A 24,735-nucleotide genomic window follows, 5' to 3' on the forward strand; every position below is an offset into this window, starting at 1 on the left:
CTACTAGCCAGTCAGAAGCAAAGTATGAGGGCGTGCCCTGACAGTACCTAGGTAAGGACTACTAGCCAGTCAGAAGCAGAGTATGAAGGCGTGCCACGCTAGCAGCTAGGCGAGCATTATAACGTGTGTTCCAGAGTGACCACGTTTGTCTCTGAAGTAAAGGCTGGACTACAATAGAGCTGTTTGGAGCAGTTGGTGAACAGTGTTTTCTGTTGGAGATGGTAAGTCCTTTTGGGGGGGACTTTGGGCTTTTTCACTTTGTAAACCTATAACATGCACAACAAGATATATCACACAATAAAGGAAAGGGAAAAGCCAAAAAGCATAATATGAGCACTCACTTTAACTTCAGTAGTTGAGTAAAGTAAAGCTCCTCCTTCCATCCGGTGCTCGGCTACCTCAGTCTTTGCAGCACGGCTAACTGAGCTAACCAGCTGACAGCAGCTACAGTTAGCAGCAATAAGCGGTTAGCTTTACTTTAGCAACAAGTAAAGCTTTCAAGCATTTTCGGTTGTAGCTGTTGGCCAAGGGTGGCCAGTGCCCCCATCATTTTAAGCCTTGACCCCCCCTCTGACCCCCCTAACTGTGGCAAATATTTAATATTATTCTATGCAGTGAAAAATAACATGTAGGTTAACACTAAATGAGTATTCTTGTGTTTATTGTTATGTGTGTATCGTTGGTCTTTTGTAGAACCAAACCTATGGAGGGTTGGTAGTATGTAACACTTGTGCTCAATATATTTGGTACCCTTAAAATCACATGTGGCCCCAGCCTGGCCCCTCCATTTGGAATGGTCTAGAACCGCCACTGCTTTCTGTCTATCAGGAAACTCCATAAATCACAGAGAGTCGAGGCGGAGCAGCCGGAGGACATCAGAGGATAAACCACAACACTTTTTCTCCATAAAATATGATCCAGTTTCACCTAAATCAGTGGTAGTGCTGTACAGCGTTTCAGGACTTCTCCCGGGGAGATCTGACCTGCTCGCCAACATGACATGGTGTGAGAACACTGAGGCACCATCCTCCCTATTACAAGCCAGAGTAGCATCAAAATGATTTTGAAGCTGTCATTTTAAGGTAAAGGTAAAATAGGTACATAATGTTGCTTAATTTGCCATTTCAACTTCTTTCAGTAATTATGTTTAGACTGCCGCATTAAAATTGAACTAGGCTACTTTTAGTATTTCAGCTGTTTCAAGTTTGAACTGCAATTCCTTAGCAGCAAGCTGTACTTTTTTTCTGAATTTTCAGCCTTTTCTAGTTCCCTTTGCTCCATTGTCTTGTAAATGAAAAAAAAAAATATAACACAGTAATAAAATAAAACAATTCAATTTGGACCTAAAAGCTACCATAAATCCCGCCCCCTTTGCAATTCTAACCTGCAACAGCCGGGCAGGTAAACAAAGTGCTGCGCTGTGGGGAGGCTGCATGGAGATGGAGAGATGGAGAGTGTTTGTAGACAGAGAGCCAATGGGAAAGAGAGGCGGGGGGAGTGTGTGTTTGCAATTGTGTATGCGTGCGTGTGTGCCCAATGTTCGCGCAAAGAGAGAGAGAGAGAGAGAGAGAGAGAGAGAGAGAGAGAGAGAGAGAGAGAGAAGGGGCTGTCCTTTCTACAGTGGACCTGTCACGCACAATATTTAGCATAAAGTCACCCCCCAACCTCCCTCCACCCCACCCCCCCTCCCTATACTCTGTGTGGGGATCAAGCCTCACTACTCCGCAGCCTTCATGTTTGACAGCGCAGAGGGAAGAAGAAGAACAGAAGAAGAACAGAAGAAGGAGAAGAAGAAGAAGGAAACTGACTGACGCTTTTTCTGACTTTCTGACGCACCGGGGAACTTTTTGTCCATGTCACCAGCAAGCCTGAGGCCAGGACACTCATCAGCCTGTACCAAAGTTCTTTGCCTTTTCCACGGATTAATTTAACCAGACCAACCAGGGATTCGATGTAAGTGCAAATACCCGCACTTTTCTCTCTCTCCTCTATCTGTTTTTTTTTTTAATATCTGTTTTTTTTTCTTCTCTTTTGTGCGTCTGGAATTTATCCAGCGCCTTTTGATTTGTGCGTAAAAGTTGACCAGACGTGGCCGAGGTGTAAAGCAGGGCTTTCATTAACTCTCTTAAGCTACAATTTGCAGCTTTCCATAACACCAACAGCGCTTGATCCTTCGAAGTTGAAGTACCAAGAATAGGCGTTTGAGTGCTCTGGATCTGGCTTCAAACTCTCCGAGAATGTCTCGATCTGAACAGCAGGAGTTTACTGAGTCCGCTCAGCACATTATTCTTATTATTATTCTTATTCTTATTCTTATTATTATTATTGATGAGAAGCGACACGTCAGGCAACGGGACATATTTAAAAGTGTGTATTGCATCTTCTATTCAGACACAATGGTCACCGTCATTACAGATGATTAAAACAGAATGTCAAACAGCAACACACGCTGCAGCTCCACGTCGGGCCTCGCGGCATTTTGACGCTTATATTAAAAAACGAGTGCTTTGTTTTGTTCAACTAAACATCCCTAATTCTCCTTCTATCTGCGTGTGAGGACGCATGCGGTTTAGGAATAGGGTGAAACGCTTCCACGTCCCCCCATCCCCCTTTATGTTTATGCTTTCTCCAAAATGCTTCGCGGCGGCGGCGGACGCTGTGGAAATATTTGGGAGGTCAAAAATATTTGGGCATGCGGAGGAAATTGATAGGTGGCAGGTGGTGGCTGCCGGGGCAACAGAAACAAAGCTGTAGGCTACACACACACACACACACACTTCAATTTTACTTATGCTTATAATATTTGCCTCCGTTTTACAAACATTATTACCAGATACTTCAACGTTAAATTAACGTGTTAAGATTTAAGAGTAACTTCTTGACATTGGAAACGGTAGTTTGACAATAATAATAATAGGCCTAATAATAATAATAATAATAGGCCTAATAATAATAATAATAATGATAATAACAAATATAATCATCATTATCATCATCATCATAATAATAATGAAATAAAATGAAGGTCCACTTAGGGCCCTTACTAGCTTTTTCCGGAGCTTTCGACAGCATCTCGGTCATCCTCCTCGGACGGATATCTGCCTGATAATAGGCTGGGTATGCGGGCTTTATTCCGGTAGCCTCGGGCCGGTGTCCACGGCCCGTAGTTAGGCCGAGGCCGATCCATAAAGTGATATTAATGCTAACAGCTGGAGCCCGTTCTGCATCAGCCTACCGTTCACAAGAAATAGCCTAGTTGAGTACATACTGTCATTGTGGAAATCAGAATAATATTTAATAAATAGTGGCGCCCACAATGCACTGTTTACTAGCTGTAACCCAGGAGATTTATTTGATATTTAACAATATAAAAAGCCTAATCTGTAGCCTATTTTAAGCTTTAGGCAACGGTTCCTTTTACTAAACAATTTCTTTTCGGTTTCTTTTTAAGCCGCACTGGTCGTTTTAGGATATTTCCTAAAAATCAAAGGCACGGCGGATTCACTTTCCCCAGCAGGCCTTTCGGTTAGTAGCCTCTTTTGCATCTGTTCCCTGGTCAGGGCGTATGAAAATAACATTTGTTTAATCGAAGTTTGACGTTTGGCCTCAGGGCACCATGTAAATGGCTTGTTTGCTGGTGCACGCGGTCACGGAACCGTGTGCACCAACACAGGCGTCACCGTGCGCAGGCCCCGGCCTGCTGCACCGCCACCGGGCATCCAGCATCCAGCTCCACATGATGGCCAAAGCTGGCTCTGATTTCACATCCATGTCCCACTTTAGGTTGTCATTATAGCGCGTTAATCATCCTCGTTGGCCCTAACAGGTGGGAACTTAACTCCCATAATGTCTTATCAAAGCACATCCTAACAAGGCATTTCAAATCACAAACACAATCAGAAAAGATTTTATTGCCACAAAAAGTACACTTATGTGGAATTTGCCTTGGTGAATGGCACATACATACTGTAATCAAACAGACAAACATATTAAACATTAATATGAAATCAACAATAAATACAGAATAGCTAAAACAGATCAGAATGTGCAGCCAAAAATGTGCATTTACAAAGGCTGCATTCAAAGCGGTGTAATGACATTTAATTTCTACAAGTTTATTTTCTTTAAAACAATATTTAAATTATAATAATAATAAATAAAAAAGGAAAGCTAGGCTAGGCCAAATTAAAACACATTTAAATTCATATAATGGTATCACTTCACCTTGACAATGCATCAGTTCATCGACATGTCGACAATCATTCCGCCTACTCAGCCTATTAAATATGTTTTTAAAATATGTCCCCTGGACTCAATTCTCTAATTTAAAAGATTTCCTGTTGTTAGAGCCAGAGTCAGAATCAGTGAAATCTATTTTTTCGGTGCAGAGTAATGCACTGTTAATATGGCCAGGCTGTGTGTTAATCAGTGCTGTGGACCCGTGTTGGCGGCCTCTCTGCCTCTATCATATGCAAATGGCTGTTATAGGAGGGCAGAAATTAACATCTACAAACATTGGACTGGAATTCCATCTGCCGCCTCTTCGAGGAGGCCCTTAATAAGTTCTCAGACAGCAAAGTGACACACATCTTAATCAACTCTTAATCCCGGGAATTAATTCCCGACGTGATGATGAATAATTCCCGGGCTAATGCCTGCAGTCCGTGGCAATGCAAGCAGTCTGCCGCGCGCACCGCCAGATGGACCCGGCAATCTCCCGAAAAAAATGAGAAGATTTCCCCTTCCATTATTATTATTTTTCTTATTATCACCAGATATATATTTTAATGAGATCGGTGTCACTGGGCGACTGCTTATGCAAAGCGGAGAGTCTCATCCTGAACAGGAGGCCCCCCCCCCAGCATTACCAGTAAACACACAGGTTCAGTGCCACAAGGGCTCCAGGAAATAGACTGCACCCTCTGATATGCCCTGTAGCAGATGAAGAGGGGAGTAAAAGCTTAACTAAATAAGCTCAGGTTTTATTTTATATTTTCATAAACTTCCCTGAGGAGTTCAGAAAATCAGAAAAACTGTTTATTCAGAAACAGAATTGACTTTATTGTCATTGTAAGGACATTACATGGAATTAGAAGTGCTACTCTATGGTGCAAACATAAAAAAACACTAAAACACACACACACACACACACACACACACACACACACACACACACACACACACATTAAACTAAGAACATGGATCAGGGAATGTGAAGATGGTGAAAAGATTAAAACTATAGAATAAAGAGTAAAATAGTTATTGCCACAGTAAATTAAACTTAGGTGGAATGAGCCTTGGGGTTTGGTGCATACATATACCAACAAACATAATGAACATTGATATAGGAATAAACAATAAATACAGAAAGAGAAGCCACAGATCCATCTGCCTGTCAGCCACTGCTCGTTAGCTCAGTGATAGCTTGTCGGCCATACTGATCTCGGAGTGAGGGGGAGAAGGGCTCTTGATTTTGGAAATATAATCATGCGGCACCCTTAATGTGTGTGTGTGTGTGTGTGTGTGTGTGTGTGTGTGTGTGTGTGTGGCTGTTGGGAAGGGAGGGGGTACTGACACCTTGTTCTGGGCAAAATGACTGGCTTGCATCACCTGCACGCCCCTCGCTGCCGGGCCAGCCAGCCAGCCTCTCAGCACCACATTGACACCAGGCCTCCATCCATCACTGCCATCACGGGCCGATTTAGCTCCCCAGACTGGCTCGCGTGTATTATTCTGACCACATTATTGGACCTTGCTAATACTAGACCTGGGGGACGCTGACTGTTCCACAGCCACTGGGACCTGTTGGTGGAGTCTCTTTGATTTATAAAACCCCAGGGAAACAGCTCAGCACAGCAAAAGGTAACACCGCTTCAAACTAAAATGACCCACAAGAGTTAAATATAACATGTCACTTGGGTGTTGACTTCATCTATTGTTGCTTTTCGCTGAACATTTGTGGCGAGTTGTTCTTTCGACAAAGTGAAAGCTCAGTTTTAGATCGTTCAAAAGGACGTAAACCAGTTTGATCTTAACTGAAAGAAGTCAAAAGAATCCTACAACAAAGGTGATGGCGTGACGCTTGGTTATGTTTGCCAGATCACTCATGTTTCCTGTAACGTTTTATGAACATCGGATGAGGCTCGCCGAAATGTCAGATCAGGGTTGTTTGAAACCCTGACATATGTAAGATCACCTATATTCTAATATAATATAATAACAATGATCATATCAAATTAAGCACTTGCAGAAAAAGCCAAGAAGTTCAACTGAATTCAAATAGTAAGTCAAATTTTTTTGAATTTCACTCAGACAGATAATTAGCTGTTTTTGAGTCATTCAACGAAACAAAAGAAGAAGAAAAAGAGAAACTAAATGCGCACGGTCGTGAGCATGGGGAAAACTGATCATATCAAAGACTCATTATTCCAAAGCCACAACCCAGAGGCAGTGTACTTACCGAGGTAATCCCTCTACTGGGAGACTTGACCTTATCCTCAGTCTCGCATCTTTTTTCCCAGAGATGCAGGGAAGGCCTCTGGCCGACAGCAGAATACTCATTTTCCTGTCTCTTAATCTTTTGTGAAATGCTCCGATCATTCTCACGGATGCTAAACAAAAAACAGACGCACGTCTTTGTTTTAAACTCTCTGGAGAATGGTTTTGTGTTAGCAGTGACAACGAGGAAATGTGCAAGGCAGCATTTTAAAAGGGTCCAGGCGTTTGTTTCGCTGGCCAGAAATAAGTTGCAGATGTTTTTGATGGAAGAAAAAATGTTGACTCACCTATCAGGTGTCACAGATATTCAGTGGTAATAAGGTGCTAAACTTTTAATCACAGCGTGCAGGTTGGCTTTAGTGCGGCATTATGTAGTCAGACTGAGTGACACAATGTTAAGTGAGGGTGAGGAAGACTTTAAGAGGAAGCTCAGGACTTACGGTGATGACATTGCTCATTTTTTGGGGTGCCAAATTGAAATCATTGTAATCACTGAAACCAGAAGGACATGGAGCTCCGTGGGAACAAAGTGACAAAGCAGCCTCTATCTGATGAGCTTCCAGGACTTTTTAAATCCAGTTCTCTCGCTTTCTGGCCTGAATTTCCTTTAAATACCGGACTCTTCATATCTATTTAAGGATTGTTTAGTCAAATTTGACCCATTTTCAAAGTTTCTATATCAGATATTTGGGTTTCTCTCAACCGAAGTGCCCCAAAATAACACGGATGGTTCGGTAAAACAGTGACATTAAGGCTCAGATCTCTACTTGAATTGCATTTTGGGTGTTTTTATTCAATTGAATAGCATTATCCTGACTACATTTGGACGTATCTGTGATCATCCATTACCTTCATGATTGAATAAGCAAGCAAAATATGGGAAAAAAAAAGAGACAAAAATGTAAAAACAGTGTCTAAAAAAAATTGTTATTTAGGACTCGGGAAGACAACACAAGGGTTAACACTGGCTCTTTTTTTTTTTTTGATGTTGTTATGAAATTGACCTCAGTTGAGTTTTATGATCCTCGTGTGCCTTAAGTGCATGCTAAATACCGAGGTCATGTCCTCGTATTTTATTGTTTGAGGCTATGCCATGCTCTGTACTCCGCCCCCCCCCCCCCCCTGCCAGGCTTCACATTTAACCCCAGCACAAGTCATGTGACTGGCACACAAAGGACTGGCATGGTGGCAAACAGACCGCAGGGAAACACAGAGGGGGAGGCCAAGAGAGGTGTGTGTGAAAAACACACACACACACAGGCCTACGCTTTCCCCACAAAAGCTCCATTTGTTGCTTGTGAAGCTCTTGACCACAGCAGTGACTACATACAGACACCAGCAACAGCTCCAGCTCACTGTTTGATTTCCAGGGACGAGGTTGATCGCCTTTTTGAAATCTCTGATGACGTGGACTCATTGTAGTCTACGGCAGCCTAAAGACTTTCCTCTAAACCTGTCAACTTGAGCTTTTACTCCCCAATGTCCTGGGAAATGCAAGGCAAATAGAAAAGGAGGGTAATCAGTGACAGAGTTGAACTGGGCCTTCTATTCCTCTACGGAAATACGCTCCACATTTCTTCGACTTCTTCTTAAGTCGCGTACTTTGCCAGCTGAATAACTCCTAAATGTACTGTAAAAGTGTATTATAAAGTAACATGTATAATAATGAAGTCACATGAGAACAGCATGAAGAAATGTTACTTTTTGGAGCACAACTTTGGATGCATTTTTTTGGGATCAAACACACGTGAAGTGTAGGACAAGTATTATACTTATGCTTTTTTTTTTGGACTTTATAAGTATTGTAGCCATAAATCATTCAAAACCTCTTACAGCTGGGATGGAGTGTATGCCCCCCCCACCCCACACACACCCTCACATTTTCAAGGTGTTAACTGATCATGGATAAATAATCGACCAGCTATTTTTGGGCTCTATTGAGCAACAGTTCTATCTCACTGGCTACAATTAGTCTTGGAAACGTCATTGTGTATTTGACGGGATTAACTCTATTGCTCTCCCCACGTAGCCTAAAATAGAGTCATTTCAGGGCCGGTCTGGTTATAGCTGCTTATGTCAGGCTCATACAAAGGGATCGGGATTACAACCACAGCGAGGGGGCAATGGAAAGATCAGAGAGAAAATAGAAACAGAATGCACCTCCAAATTCAACAAACGTACACAAACCCACATCACATGGAGAATATACTGATTTAAATAGCTAAATTGATATTTTGCCCAAATAAGAAACTAAATCTATACGGACCCTTCAAGGAGAAAAATAGAGTGTATGTTTGGGACACAATGAGGTCGGACCAAAAAAAAAATCTAAAAAATGCATTTACATAAATGTAGCAACAACAAAAAAGAAACTGGTAATCATGACAAAATTAGATGAGTTATAAATGCTGTATAAATGACTGTATTATTAATGCACTGACCTTTAAAATCCCTTTGTGTCTTTTTGTTGTATTTGTCTCTTTCCGCCCTGCTTTTGCCTGTTTAGGAAAATATCAACTGAAAATGTTTTGAAGACCTCGACGTCTTTCTGTCCAAAAAAAACAACCAGCACCATTCGTCTGTGTTAGATCAGGGTATCAATCATTCTACTAACACCTCCTGGCCTGTAACAGTGTCCAGAGGAAAATATAACCCCTGCGTTGTGTTAGTCAAATGATCCAAATTAATGAAAAAATGTAATTATGAAAATGTTATTTGCAGCCTACTTCTTCAAAATATTACAGGAACCGAGACACAGCCACACAGAGCAGCTTCATATGGAATACTTACAGTGTTCCTGATTAAGTTATAGGAATATTACAGGGATATTAGGCAAGTATGTGAAAATACTGAAACCAACTGAAATATCATGATGATGTGGACTTTATATTATGCATATTGCAATTAGAATTGTAGTGGTGTTAGTTAAAGTTAGGATATAGGGATGTTGTGACAACAGACACTCAGACCCTTAGAGGACAAAAATGTCCCATTGAAAGCCATCATAACCATAATTCTTTTGATCCCATGTTGTTGAAGATGTTGTGGCGGCACTCAGCTGGGAGGATGACATCTCTCTCTCTCTCTCTCTCTCTCTCTCACTCTGTGTGTGTGTGTGTGTGTGTGTGTGTGTGTGTGTGTGTGTGTGTGTGTGTGCGTGCGCATGTGTGTGCCTGTGTGCGTGTATGTGTGTGTGTGTGTGTGTGTGTGTGTGTGTGTGTGTGTGTGTGTGCGTGTGTGTGTGCGCGCGCGCGTTCGCAGAGCCTGGTTATGGATTTTAACCTGCTGACGGACAGTGAAGCCCGCAGCCCGGCGCTGTCGCTCTCCGACTCCGGGACCCCGCAGCACGAGGCGGGATGTAAAGGCCAGGACACCAGCGGTCAGTGAACACACCAGCACCGTGCATCTCTCTGGACACATGGAGCTCTCTCAGCGCAACACTGGATCCAACCAAAAATAACTTGAAAATGCTCAAATCATAATAATCACAATTACGGATAGGCCTATATATTCCGTGCACGCAGAAACACGCAGACTTAGGTAGGCTATATCATGCAATAAAAATGACAATAAAACATTCCATAATAATTCAAATAATACTAGGCTAATAATAATAATAATAATCGGGTTTGTTTCCGCGCAATATCTTCAATAAATTATGGATGCAAATCGGCTCCAAAACAAACAGAGAGTAATTAGTATCTGCTTTTATAACAGACTTTATGCCCTCGGTATTTCTGCCGAGGTACCAGAGGACAATTACCGATTACTTCTCGTATTTTTTTTTAGCTCGAGGCCAGTTTAATCAGCGCCAACTGATAAAAAATAAAACATATTATAAACTATGCAGCTTGTAAAGGGCTTTGGGAGGAATTCAATGCAGGTGGCGATCCAGCAGTGTCTGCAGGCGCAGTCCCTTTTAACAGTCACTTCGCTTGACTTTGAATCATAAAATGTAAAAGAGAGAAAGCTATTTCTCCCGAGAGTCTCATCACACTCAGAGCGCACGTGGCCTGATTTCATTCAGCACAATTTGAAATCGAAAATTGAAAATTAATATTTAAGAATCTGTGTTGGATCATCTACAGGCTATTTCCCAAAAATCAGCAAACCTAAGGAATGAATGAGTAAACTATTCCGTCAGGACTGAGAGAGAGAAAAACTAATTGTGCTATGAAATAATAACACAGGGTCCACTTACATACTAGCTTTTTTGAAGGAGCTTTCAACCGCATCTCACGGCCTTCATTAAGGAATGGATTTCTCCCTGTTGTAAAAGGTGGTTTACCTGTCGTCGAAACGTTGGCCACGTGATAACGTGTTAATGCTGACTGTTGATTGGTGGAGAGTTGCTGATTGTAAGCTTTTCTCTCTGGTTTCACTAACTGACCGTTTCAGTTAGTCCCACTTATGGAATATGACAAATAATCACCTGGATGTATTTTCTCAACTCCCTCTCTAACTTCTCCATATGCCATATTAACCAGTGTTGGAATGTAACTAAGTACATTTACTCCAGTATTGTACTTCAGTCCAAATGTTGAGGTACTTGTACTTTACTTGAGTCTTTTCTTTTCATGTCACTTTCTACTTCTACTCCGCTACATTTCCGAGAGAAATATTATATTTTTTACTCCACTACATTCATCTGTTACAGCTTTAGTTACTAGTTACTTTAGTTATTCCACTACATTCATCTGTTACAGCTTTAGTTACTAGTTACTTTAGTTACTCCACTACATTCATCTGTTACAGCTTTAGTTACTAGTTACTTTAGTTATTCCACTACATTCATCTGTTACAGCTTTAGTTACTAGTTACTTTAGTTATTCCACTACATTCATCTGTTACAGCTTTAGTTACTAGTTACTTTACACATTCAGATTGCTGCACACAGAACACATGTAGTTTATAAAATCTGATGTTTGATTCTAAAGTAAACTAGCCGACAATATAACGAGTCAGCCTACAAGTCCAGCTGAGATGATGAGACCATTAAACACACAACTGGTTGGATCCTTTACTCTTTCTAAAATATTTTAATACTTTAACTACATGTTCCTGATCATAGTTACAGACTTTTACTGAAGTAACATTTGTAATGCAGTACTAATACTTGTAACAGAGTATTTTTACAGTGTGGTATTAGTACATTTACTGAAGTAAAGGATCTGAATACTCTTCCAGCGCAGCTTTTAACCCACCTACCTCTCTATTTATATCTAATGGTGTGTGTGTGTGTGTCTGTGTGTGTGTGTGTGTGTGTAACCCAATCTAATTGCTTGCTAAACTGTGTGTGGTTAGAAATCCAGTCGTAACAAACTGTCAAAAACAAACTATTTGGGAAAGAAATGTGGTGTAAAATGCTTGGGTGTGTCTCACGGAGCTCATTCACCTCTCAGTAAAACTCCTTGGCTCTCTGAGTCTCTTTCTCTTTTGGGACCTGATGCTTTTTTTTTATAGCGCCTAAATGCCAAGTTGATATGAATAAAAGCCCCGACGGTGTATGTTAGCCGGCCGTTTTAACATGGACAGAAACAGTGTCTCAGGTGCAATTCTTTTGCATTGACGGAAGGAATTAAGCAAATCTGTAGCCTGCGTATAATTGTTTTTAATAATGCAGTTAGTGCTGCACAATATGTGATATGCGATAACGTTGTGGAATATCGTGATAACTATATAACTTTCAATAAATAAACAGATATTAAAGTGTTCTCAGTTCTGCTGCGTTCAGTATTCTGCTAAAATACAACAAACGGCTTTTTGAACTCAAAACCAATAAGAGGAAGTCATTTCCTGCTTTCCTTTATTTAACAAATTGAATATTGAATTGAATATAGAAGTAAAAAAAGAATGACAGTTACATTGTAAAGTGCAGTTTTCCACATCGCGACATGTCGCAGCCTTTTAACCATGTGTAGATTGCGCCAGTTGATCACGCTATGAACATAAAAAAATAACATATATTGTGCAGCCCTAATGTTATTATTTTTCTTTCTAAATCTGTGTAAATCTAAATCTAATTTACATCTTTTATAGATCTATATTTTCACAATAAAAGCCTCAAATATTGTTGAGTTTGCGTACAGTTCAGTAAAACACAATGATTTAAATGAAATAAGAAATTGTTTTGCAATCTTTTGCAATAAAGTATGATGACATATTCATCTCAATAATATGATTAAACATTCTGTAATGAAAAACCTACACATGGTTGGTATTTTATAAGCTAATTTCAGTATTTTGAGATTTCATGTGTTTAAAATTAGACTATTTTTTAGTCCAGCAAAATGACGAATAATTGAAGAGTTAAGCCTCCTATCCCCAAATAATATGTACAAGTTGAAGTTTATTTGTCCCGTTGCAGAGCTTTTCATTTTGGTTTCTGGTTAAAGTTCTGTGAGAGGGGTGAAGGCTATGGCCCTTCTGGATCAGCTCTTTCACACACACATAGAAGATTCCAGCAAATAGTCATGTCCTTGCGATTGCAAAATGAGTTATGACTACATGAATACGTTCTGTCGTGAATGACCCATTATGGATTTTGTTTTTAAAGGTTAGCCTATACCTTTATAATGAACCCAAAATACACCCTTAAACCTGGACTGAAGTATAATACGGCTGCCGCGCCTTACCACAGCACGCTGACGCCCACGCCAGAGGCACGGGCTGCCCCGACTCAGTCATCTGTGTGTGTCTTTATTATAAGCTTTCTCTTTGAAAGAAAGAGGTGCAGCTCCTGTAAAAACTAACTTTGATTTGACCCTTTAGAGTAGCCATTCAGTCATGACAGCTTTTTATTTCAGTAAAAACATATTCTGGATTTTGCTGTTTTCCAGATGTTGAAAAGTGATTTGGTTAAAAGCCTCTTGCAGTTGTTTCCCCAGAGTAAAGCTCTTGGAGAAGCTGACCTGGAACGGCTTTGTCATGTCGGCACATTATCAGTCAGATTGCTCCTATTGTTGGTCAGCGCGCCACTCTAAAAAGGGCTGCCCTTTCCTCACTATTGTGTTATAGACTTTGGCCTTAAGTGACAGCTTACCCAGTGTCAGTTTACTGCCAGATAACAGCCTCGGCCTGGCCCTTATTGGTTTTTCCGGCAGCCCTGTGGAGCCTCTTTTTAAACCCCGCTGATCATTTCGAACTGCTCCGAGAGCTAAGCCCTTGCCAAACAGAGCCCAACTTGCCCCAGTCACAAAAGCCTGATCCGCAGGATTAGCTGGCCAACTAATTTCACTTCTTTCTGTGAGGTCCTCCAATTGCGGGAGTCAGATCTGGCAGAGAGAAGCCTTGGCAGACATAACATGGATGTGTGGTCCTTTAAACTCACTGCGCTGGGGGCCAAATGCAGCCACTCACTGCTCCTGCACATCTTTGAGCGTAATGCAGTGTTGGGAATCATTCTCTCTTGGCAATGTCACACTCATGCTTGTCATTTTCCAGCCTGTGGGATGGAGGGACTTCACATGATGTTTGATCCAATAATAATATCCACTCAGTTTCAGCAGGGATAGGATAGTGCTGATGCATATCAGGGTGAAAGGTGTCGGAACAATGTGCTGTTTCACAGATGTGTAAGCTTTTTAAGTGTTGATGGGCGCAGCGCAGGATTCAAATCATCTGCAAAAGAAAAGCTCTGCTTTCAGCTGCTTCCTGGCTAAGTTTTAGAAATTCTCTGAGTGTGTGTGTGTTTATATGCATTAAAAATGCTTTCACAATGTACTACTAGTGACATTATTTTACAGGTCCCATAGAATCCTTAAAATTCCCTAGAAAGGAACTGATTTGTAATTTCTTATAGTTCCTTTGGAAGGACTGTGGAATCTGGTAACAATTTTTAGGAAAATGGATAAAATTTTAGTAAAAGTCCATGTCCATTTAATTAACTCCAATTCATTTCTAACCTGCCTAGACGGTATTTTACTGGAACTACTGTCATTTGACTTTACACTCCTACTCCACTACATTTTAGATTGATATTTTGACAGCAATGGTAACTACAGTTTCTTTGCAGATTAAAAGTTTACATACCAAACATTTATGATCAACTAAAAAGACATGTAAATGTATACATCAAACTACCCAACATTATAGAAATGTGACCACCATATCATTTCCTGGTTCTTGCAAAGTCAAATAAATGATTGTGACGTGAGAAAACTTTTTTGCACACCTCTTTGGTCGGGGAGGTGCGTAGGATATGATCAAAGGTAACAGATCAAAAATTGTTGAGAGAAAATCCCGCACACTGACCATTACGCAAGCAATAATTTATTTAGAAAAATACAACGTTTCGGTCCCAGACCTTCATCAGGTAAATTTACATGATTGTGCAAAGTTTACTGAACACTGTTTTCTCTATAATTAGTCACATGACATGCTGTAGAGCTTTCACAAACAGGTTAGGGCAAAATAAAGTGTTCCTTCTTTTCTTTTAAGCTCATTTTACTGCTGGAGACTGTCCTCCAGCCAAAATCGCTCCCATAAGTGGTATGTTCCAGCATCAGTCCGACCTATATTTAGGTTTCTAGTGGCGGCGCCCTCTAGTGGCCGTAGTAGTTCTGACGGGAGCAAAACAGGAAGTAAGGTGAGGAAGTATAAGAGCGCCAAATATCAAATATCCTCATAAGGAGGCAGGTTGGGGGGGTGGATGGGTCAAACAAACACAGGACTTTGACCCATGTCATGTCATGTCATGTTTTGAAAAGAAAAGGAAACAGAGAGTTTTTTTTAACTTAACAAACTTCACGTTCTGCGTTGCACGTGGTTACCTGCAGGACGTGAAGTCTGATTTGAACCTAAACCTCCATCTTTTTTTAGTAGTTTTGGTGCCTAAACCTAACCAAACTGGTTGACGTTTTCACAACGTTAACCCTCATGTTGTCCTCGGGGTCACCCAGTTTCTAATGTTTCTATATAAAAATATGGGTTTCTTTCAACCAAATTGCCCAAAAATAACACGGATGATGAGGATCAGACAGCAGTCTGTGATTATCCATCAATAAATGTTCCTCAGATCTATGTAAGTCAAAAACAACTATAATTGTCATCATTCTCAAAACACTACATGAATGTATAACATGCCTACACAGCGTATGCATTTCTACAATTGTTCAGGACAAGTGATGCATTGTTATGTTCACATCATGTTATTCTGTCTACTCTTATCTATCTTCCTACCTAAACTGCACCTCCCAGTTTCCTAATGAGATTATTTGTCTTTCTGTGTGTGTGCAGACACAGAGAAATCCCACCAGAACCAGCTGGATGAGTCCAGCGCTGACGACGGCTCTCTGAAGAAGAAGCAGCGGCGGCAGAGGACTCACTTCACCAGCCAGCAGCTGCAGGAGCTGGAGGCCACCTTCCAGAGAAACCGCTACCCCGACATGAGCACCAGAGAGGAAATCGCAGTGTGGACCAACCTCACAGAGGCACGGGTCAGGGTAGGTACCCACACTCTGCCCTCATCATATCTGTATCACAGCAGCCGATTCCTCCCTGGTTGAAGGTGTGCTAGTCTATATCGACAACCATTCATTTAGGGGATTGCTCCTTCCTTTGTGTTGGCGTTCTAACCTCCGGTGGATTTGTGAGGACTATGGTTAACTGCTCCTCAGATCTCTGCAGGGTAAATCCAGACAGCTAGCTAGACTATCTGTTTTCTGTTGCGGGTCTGGCAATGGGAGACTAAAGGTGTGCTAATCAGAAAAGTGTTTGTTAGAATGAAAGCCTGCAATTTAATGCAGCAGTTTGGACACATGATGATCTTGTGGGCAAAGATTACACATTTCTGGAGAGCAGAGCTCCTTAGGAGTGGCCCCCGTAGATTTGAATGACTTCTAAGCCATGGTTTTCCCTTTAGTGCCACCCTCAAACTTTCCCTTTAGTGCCACCCTCAAACTTTCCCTTTAGTGCCTCCCTCAAACTTTACATTTTAAAACTTTAGTGCATAACGTTTTGATATTAATAAACCTCTTTCACATTCAAGCCATTGCCAAATGACTTGCTACAAAGTGAGTTAAGACTAACTAAGTCTGGTGATTTTCCCGCGCAGAAACTCAAGTGGAGATGATTACCTCTTCTGAAGAGTCCATCATGTTTTTTAATCCTCCGTGCGCGATCACGGAAGGCTTGTATCATGTGGACACACCAATAGTTTTGTTGTCATCACTTAGAATTCCTCATGGGATGGCAGAAACTACGCACTATAGCTTAAAATCCTGATAAAAAACCTCAAGGTCCTCTTACTAGCTTTTTCCATGGACTTCAACCACATGTTATGGTCTTGCGCAATCTGCTGAGGAAGACTGTGAGAAGTGTTTAAAACCGTTTTCTTTCTCAACTTAAAGGTTGAGACTCAACTTTTTGGCTGATGGGAATTAATGAGGAAATTGCTCATGTCTGTCGGATGTGTAAAAAAGCAACTGTTTGGTCACAAGTTTCCCATATGAACTTAATAGGTGTTAATGCCTCATTGTAAAATCTATTCATGCAGGTTTAAAGCCTCTTAGATGATTTAAAGATATAGTGTTATGCTGGAGAGTTTGAAAGGAGGGCCCAAGTCACGCAGGTTGATCAAACAAAAAGTGAGCTTTTATCACGAAAGCTGAATCCAAAAAAGACAAGAAATACTAAATACTGGAGAAGTAAACACTAGGAAAAAGAACACTGGGAGCCAGGAACAAAAGCAGACAATGCAACTCTGAAACGAGAGAACACCAGACTAATATAGACAAGAAAAGTAGCGTGGTAACGAGGGATGGGTGAGACACATCAATCACAAAGGCAGGAAAACACAGAAGGCAGGAAGTAACACAAGACACGACACATGAGAAGAACCTACAAAATAAAATAGGAAATAAAACAAAACCCAGGATCATGAGAACTAGCGAATTAGACTTTTTGTCACGTTGGATTGAAGCTGTTGATTACAAAAACTTAAGGCAACTTTCAAAATCTTTAAATCTTGGCTATTACAATATAATATAGAAAGAGAATATAAGGTTACAGTCATCCAATGGAAACCAGTGTCATATTATTGTCACAGTGAACATATAACACTTTGAAATATGCCATTATCATTGCCAAAGCTCCAAATACTGGTCCAACCCTAACTATGTTGTAGTAATGTAGGCCTCAGTCATATTATTATATAAATCAGTTTCCAGGGTAAAATATAGTCTCGCATAGCCAGACCTTCCTCCACAGCGCTGCGGAGGAAAGTCTGGCTAGTTCACACAGCATTCTGGGATGGGAGAGAAACATGCTCTGGTTTATTGGCATTTCTTTAAACCAATCACAATCATCATGGGCGGTGCTAAGCACCGGACGGAGCAACGTTGCCTCTGCCAATTAGCCTCGGGAAGGAACTTGTTTTGGTGGAACATGTGTACGTTCAAAAGTAGTTTTAGTCGTGCAACAGAAAACTCAGATTGGACAGATAGTCTAGCTAGCTGTCTGGATTTACCCTGCAGAGATCTGAGGAGCAGTTAACCATAGTCCTCACAAATCCAAAGGGACGGCCGAAAATGAGAGACATCCTGCGGAATTTCCGGCAGCACCGGCACAATCCCGGGAATGAAAGGTTGTGGATATAGACTATGGAAAATATGCCACCTAAATGGTTAGAAAATACAAGAAAAAAAGTGAATGTAGGTTATGGGCAATGTTTTATTCCCTGTACCAAAGCTTCAGTTGTCACAGCCCACCTTAATGTCAGAAGTGCAGCAGTGTGCCCACAGCCGGTGATTCACTCACTGTAGCTATATGGAGCAGGAGGACACACATTCTGATGGATGACAATACAGTCCCTGGCCTGCCGTACAAGTAATGGATCAAATTAATGTTGGCTGGATGAAAGGTCACATAGAACACATTCTTGGTTGTTATTTTGAAAGGAAAACAGACTACACATGGTCTTGTCCCTAATGTCTATCAGCAGCCTTTCTAACCCCTGCATGCGCAAAATTCTTCACCTGTCAGCTTGATCCATGTGATTTGTCAGAGAGCTGTTGTTAGTCATCAAAGATGCAGCCTGATGGGACACATTGATAACACTATCACAGGTCTGGACGGTGCTGTACAGTATGCTTTACACACTGTAAAGACCTTTGAAGCTTATTTGTGATTCCAGACTATATAGATCTAATTTACTTCACTTAACCTGTCTGATAATAGGACCTTCAGAGTATGCCACAAAAACAGCTCATCCTATGTGTTCTGGTCTCTAGCAGTGCTTTTAGCTAACTGCTAACATCAGCATGTTGACATGCTCACAATTAAAATAGGGTGCTGATGTTTAGCAGCTTACATCTGTGGCAATGCTTTTCTGTGTGATTGCCCCCTTAATTGTTTTCAGCATCACATGAATTTATCAAACTACCTCGGTGAGTGGTAAAAGGTAAGCACTATCATTTCCCAACAATACTCATCAGTTACATGGGATTATAGAGTATAAGTAGCCTATTATGGTATATTAAGCAACGTTTGCCCACAAAAACACTGAAATATAAAACAATACGTAATTATTCCTACAATATCTTGGCATTACATTACAGTATGGTTCAGGCATGGTAAAAATGCATTAGGTGTAAATAACTATATTTCATATTAACATTGACTCAAATGACGAATGGTGAAATGGTAAAGTTGTTACTCATATGGACAAACCCACTGTGGATAAACTCACTTACACTACCTTTTCAGCAAACAGATAAAGGTAGCGTCTAGCTGGTGAACATAGTGCAACATTTAGGAGCTAAAAGCCCAGTGAGTATTAGACTTGGAATATGGCTGATGAATGTTGAGTAGCAACATATTTTGCAGGCTGTGTGAACAAACAACTGTTTATAATTAGCAAGTGAATGAGGTGATACTATATCAGATGTTGTGTTTACAGTCTTTTACACCAGTGGCCAAAAAAATCAGTTCATTATACAGGTTTAAGGTTCGGCAACAATTTGTGTGTGTTACTTCCACACACTTAACTTCTGTTACTCTGCATCAATGTCACACTAATTCCTGCATTGGCACTGAGTGTTTAGATTGCACATTATTCCAACAGAGACTGGACTTATATCAAGGGCTATGACATTAAACTCAATTTTAATAATTTTTACATATTTCAAAGGTAATGCATTGTAGCGTAAGCATCTACATCACCAAGAAGGCCTGAGTTCTATACATTTCTCCATTAGAAACTCAGAACTTGTCATTCAGAATACAACAGGGGTCTTCAATGTTTTTTTAAGCCAAGGACCCCTTAACTAAGAGAGAGACAGATCAGGTACCCCCTACAACATGGTATAAAATGACGTTGCATATTAAACTGGGCCTACAATAATGTGTAGGGCAGACAAAAGCTTTTATACATAACTTTTTAGTACATAGAATACCAAGCTATTAAAATAATAATTGTTGGCATGGTTTTATTAATCATGTTTTAATACTAAACATACATGAGGCACATCCCATAGGATGAACTGTATCTGTGGACGGCTGCCTTAGTGACTATTGTCTTACCTATGGGCCAGTTAGCCTATCAATGTTGTTTTTTCCCCCCAAATACGCTGATTTAAATTTGCAAATAATATGTTGCATTCATGTTGAGACACTTTCGTTTTTGAAAAAAACTTTCAAAGAATTGACAATAATTGTGTGGCCCCCCCTGCAGTAACTCTGAGGACCTCCTAGGGGACCTGGACCCCTGTTAGGGATTTTCATTTTCTGAGCCACAGACAGGCAATATACTCTACACTGCAATACAGTTAACATTAACAGTCTTTTTTTAAAATAATTGCTTTGATCTCCTTCCTATGCAATCATTTGAGCATTCCACAGAAGACGTATTAATGTGGCAGTCGAGCTGTTGAGGGACCTTGACATTCAGCCTTTCAAACCGCATTGCCTCCGAGTCGCCGTAAAGATTGGGTAGCTTCTGTCCTCTGGCCTGGGGCTTCCCCTGCTGTCACTAAGTGGGATGGAAAACTCAGAGTCATGCACTTTCTACTCATATTAATGGCCAACAGCATTCTGTTACTATGATAACAGAGGATTGGATGATACGCAGCATGTATGCCAAAGCAGCAAAGAGACGGCTGAGTATCAACACAGGAAAGGCCTGTAGAAGTTATACGAGGATATAAGAGATGAAACATTTGATAGCAATTTATTTTTATGTAAAACAAACCCATACAGATGACCAGGAGACTTCTGCCAGATGCTGTATATAGATCTTCTTGTATGCACAAACGAAAGGTTTCTGTCTAGTTTGAAGCAAAGTTTGTCCACAACTTTCCACTGAGGAACTTGGCACAGTTTTAATTTCTAAAAAACCCTCAATTTAGATTTTCCACTAAAGCTTTAATCCAATTCATATCCTCCAAATATAGAACCATAAAATGACAAATGTGAAGATTGCCATTTTCTGACATTTCTTTCATTGGGATCTCACTATTCAAATAAGTCAATGATTAGTTTTAATAAGCCTTGCCTAATATGACTGTTTGAGGATACACTTCAACTTACTTTCTGGGATCATTATGTCTTTCAAAAATTCTGGATATATATGCACACAATATTACTGAAAGTATTTGAGAGGGTTTAGGAAACTCAGACTAGATGTGTTTTAGAATTAGACTTTATGGACTCCCGACACTTTCTGATAGTTAGGGTAAAAGTCATTTGAAAATAACTTCTTCAGTCACTCTAATTTTTTCCGTTCTGTGCAAAAATGACATGAATCTATATTATAGTTGAAGCTATGAAAACATCTCATATAATATATAAGAGACTTACTGTATAATTGGCAACTTAAGCCCCCTTACTGCAGCCTTACTGACTGACTGGCTGTGTGCACGTCACTGATGTTACTTTACGATTCCACTCGTCTCAATGCCATTTATCAACTTTTCAACTAATATTCCCTGCAGATTTTAATGCGGTGTGTTTACTGCACGAGTCTCCACAATCACCAGGAGAATAGCTGCTGGCAGATCAGTAGGTTGATTTAAAAAAGCTCCTCGCTGAATGTTTTAGAGTTTGCAAAGGCTCTCTCTTTCACTGAGGGTTCAGATACTTTACTTAAGTAAAAGTACCAATACCACAATGTAAAAATACCCCTGTTTCCAAGTAAAAGGCCTGCATTGAAAATGTTACTTAAGTAAAAATATGCAAGTGTCATCATGAAAATGTAGTTAAAGTATTAAAAGTAAAAGTACTCGATGGAGAACAATCCTCCCATTTTTGAAACTGGAAACGATCCAACCAGTTGTGTCAATCAACCACGTGGTTAAAGTGTGTAGCTTTTTGATATTAATGAACGTCTGTTACATTCAAGCCATTGCCAAATGAGTTGCTACTAGGGTTGGGTATCGTTTGGGTTTTTTCCGATACCGGTGCTAAAGCGATACTTTTAAAACGGTGCCGGTGCCTGAATGGTGCCTAAACGGGTACTTTTTAATAAAGTAAAAAAAAAAGAAGGGTAGTAAACAACAGTCGGCGACATTAAAAAACAGCTTGTTCATGGCTCAGGCCATATGGTCAAAATTAAAGATTTAATAATAATGTAATAACTATAACTTATAACAATAACTTATTTCACCAGTAAATTGCTGTTGAACGACAAAAATAACCATCCGGATGGGAAAAGGGTATTTTACAATAATAAAGAGTCCATCATGTTTTTATTATCCTCCGTGTCCTCCTTGGCTACTAGCAGTTGCGGTAGCAAGGGCGTGTGTGATCACAGAAGGCTTGTATCATGTGGACGTGCCGACAGTGTTGTTGTCATTACTTAGAATTCCTCATGGGGGAGACCGAAGCTACGCACTATAGCTTTAATCAGCTAATCATTTCAGTTATATTGTTGGGTAGTTTAATTTATAATGAAACATCAGATTTTATAAACTACATGTGTTTTGTGTGCAGGAATCTTAATGTGTAAAGTAACTAGTAACTAAAGCTGTACCAGATTAATGTAGTGGAGTAACTAAAGTAACTAGTAACTAAAGCTGTAACAGATGAATGTAGTGGAGTAACTAAAGTAACTAGTAACTAAAGCTGTAACAGATGAATGTAGTGGAGTAAAAAGTCCAATATTTCTCTCTGAAATGTAGCGGAGTAGAAGTAGAAAGTGGCATGAAAAGAAAAGACTCAAGTAAAGTACAAGTACCTCAACATTTGGACTGAAGTACAGTACTGGAGTAAATGTACTTAGTTACATTCCACTACTTGCTTTTATGTAACGTTTAGAACTTTTTTTTTTTAACAACATGGGTCTTACTTTAATAGTTTTCTTACTGAACTCAGCAGTTCTAGTGGAGATGTGGGAAACAGCCACGTACCTACAGCCAGGAAAACTGCTGAACTTTTATATTTATGTTTTATGTATTTCTTAATTGGTCAGAATATTTTAACTTTAAAGCCCCTGAGTCTACAAAATATCTGTAAATCTGCCTTTTAAAAAACATCGCACTATGTGTAACTTTAGATAAAAAAAACAAAACAACTCTAGGCTACTTTATACAGTATATACCTCCAGGTTTCCCCCCGTTTTAGAAATGTGCTGTGTTCCCAGATCTCAGCAGATAGTACAATGTTATCAGAATATAAATATATATAAATGATGGACAAAACTACTAAAATAAGACCCAAGTTGTGCTAATTATTTTTTATTTAAATTGTAATGAAGATCCAAAAATAAAAATCATTATTTAGTATCAGTATTTTTTTATTTTATTTTCAAATACAGTTGAAGCGACTCAATAAAAACGTTCTAGGCCATGAAACATTTCATATAAATGAGCTTCCTACTATGAGTGTTGTGGTTATTTCACATATATCTGTGCTCTTCTCACTGGTTTGAATTGGGCGGGGCTCAGTTTGAAAAAGATGATGTCACATACTTCTGACCAAAGCACACCTACACAGTCCTGATGAAGCTGAGTATCTGAGTATTTAATAAATAATACGTGTTCTTTCTCCAAAAAATAAATGAGACTATTCCATATTTAGTAGAGGTGGGAATCACCAGAGGCCTCACGATACCATATCGTCAAGATACTTATGTCACAATACCATATTATTGCGATTTTAAACATATTGCAATATTCTGTGATATATTGCAATGTATTACCTTTTTCCCAATTTCAAATTTTGACCCTAATAGGAAACTTTGTCAACATCTGTTTTATCTATAGAGACACATTTTTTGTTTGTTCATCTCACTTCAATTTGATTGCTGCAAAATGGGATTGTCAAGCAGACAAACTGACCAACACATATGTAATAAAATATCCATACTTGGTGTCTGTGTATCGATACATTATTGCCACGTGAAATATCACGATACTATGCTGTTTTGATTTTTTTCCCCCACCCCTAATATTTAGTCATGCATATTTCATGTTTTTAAGAAAAAAATGTAGCTTTTAAACAAAGTTTTTAGGGGAGCATCACGATTCAAAGAGGGTTGACTTCCCAAAGTAGATAACATACAATTAAAGGAAATGAACAATGACCGGCACGACATAAACTATAACATGAACACCAACTTAAACATAAAGTGATAAAGGCACGAGGCGTACAATGGTACAGATGTTTCTCCTTTTGTCTTCTCTAGGTATGGTTCAAGAACCGCCGTGCTAAGTGGAGAAAGCGCGAGAGGAACCAGCAGGCAGAGTTATGCAAAAATGGCTTTGGTGCCCAGTTCAATGGACTCATGCAGCCCTACGACGACATGTACACTGGCTACTCCTACAACAACTGGGCTACCAAGAGCCTAGCAAGCAGCCCGCTCTCTGCCAAGAGCTTCCCATTCTTTAACTCAATGAATGTAAGCCCCCTATCCACCCAGCCCATGTTCTCGCCCCCCAGCTCCATCCCCTCCATGAACATGGCCTCTGGCATGGTGCCCTCAGCAGTGGCCGGGGTTCCCACTACGGGGCTCAACAACCTGGGCAACCTCAACAACCTCAACAGCCCCACGGCGCTCAACTCGGTAGCGGTGAGTGCAGCCACGTGCCCCTACGCCACCACAGCCAGTCCCTACATGTACAGAGACACCTGCAACTCCAGCCTGGCCAGCCTGCGGCTCAAGGCCAAGCAGCACACCAACTTTGCTTATCCGGCAGTGCAGAACCCCGTGTCCAACCTGAGCCCCTGCCAGTATGCTGTGGACCGGCCGGTATGAAGAAGAAGCTCCGACGGCGCCCCCTGACCCAACTGACCAGCTGTAAG

The 24,735-nt window shown here is 40.4% G+C and overlaps 1 protein-coding gene across 2 annotated transcripts; it reads left to right on the forward strand.

The window, feature by feature from the left end:
• The first annotated feature begins 1,706 nt into the window (after positions 1-1,706).
• Positions 1,707-24,725, forward strand: pitx3 (paired-like homeodomain 3). 2 transcript variants are annotated; one of them, XM_028604002.1, is made up of 4 exons: positions 1,707-1,953; positions 9,760-9,877; positions 15,736-15,941; positions 24,119-24,725. In XM_028604002.1, the coding sequence occupies exons 2-4, from the start codon at positions 9,769-9,771 to the stop codon at positions 24,686-24,688; spliced, it is 885 nt and encodes a 294-aa protein (XP_028459803.1). In that variant the 5' UTR covers positions 1,707-1,953; positions 9,760-9,768; the 3' UTR covers positions 24,689-24,725. The 2 variants fall into 2 exon arrangements, with proteins under 2 accessions (XP_028459803.1, XP_028459804.1); XM_028604003.1 differs by lacking the exon at positions 1,707-1,953 and adding an exon at positions 5,757-5,862.
• The last annotated feature ends 10 nt before the right edge of the window (positions 24,726-24,735 follow it).

Source organism: Perca flavescens, chromosome 17 (genome assembly GCF_004354835.1).
Source record: "Perca flavescens isolate YP-PL-M2 chromosome 17, PFLA_1.0, whole genome shotgun sequence".
Taxonomy (NCBI): Eukaryota; Metazoa; Chordata; class Actinopteri; order Perciformes; family Percidae; genus Perca; species Perca flavescens.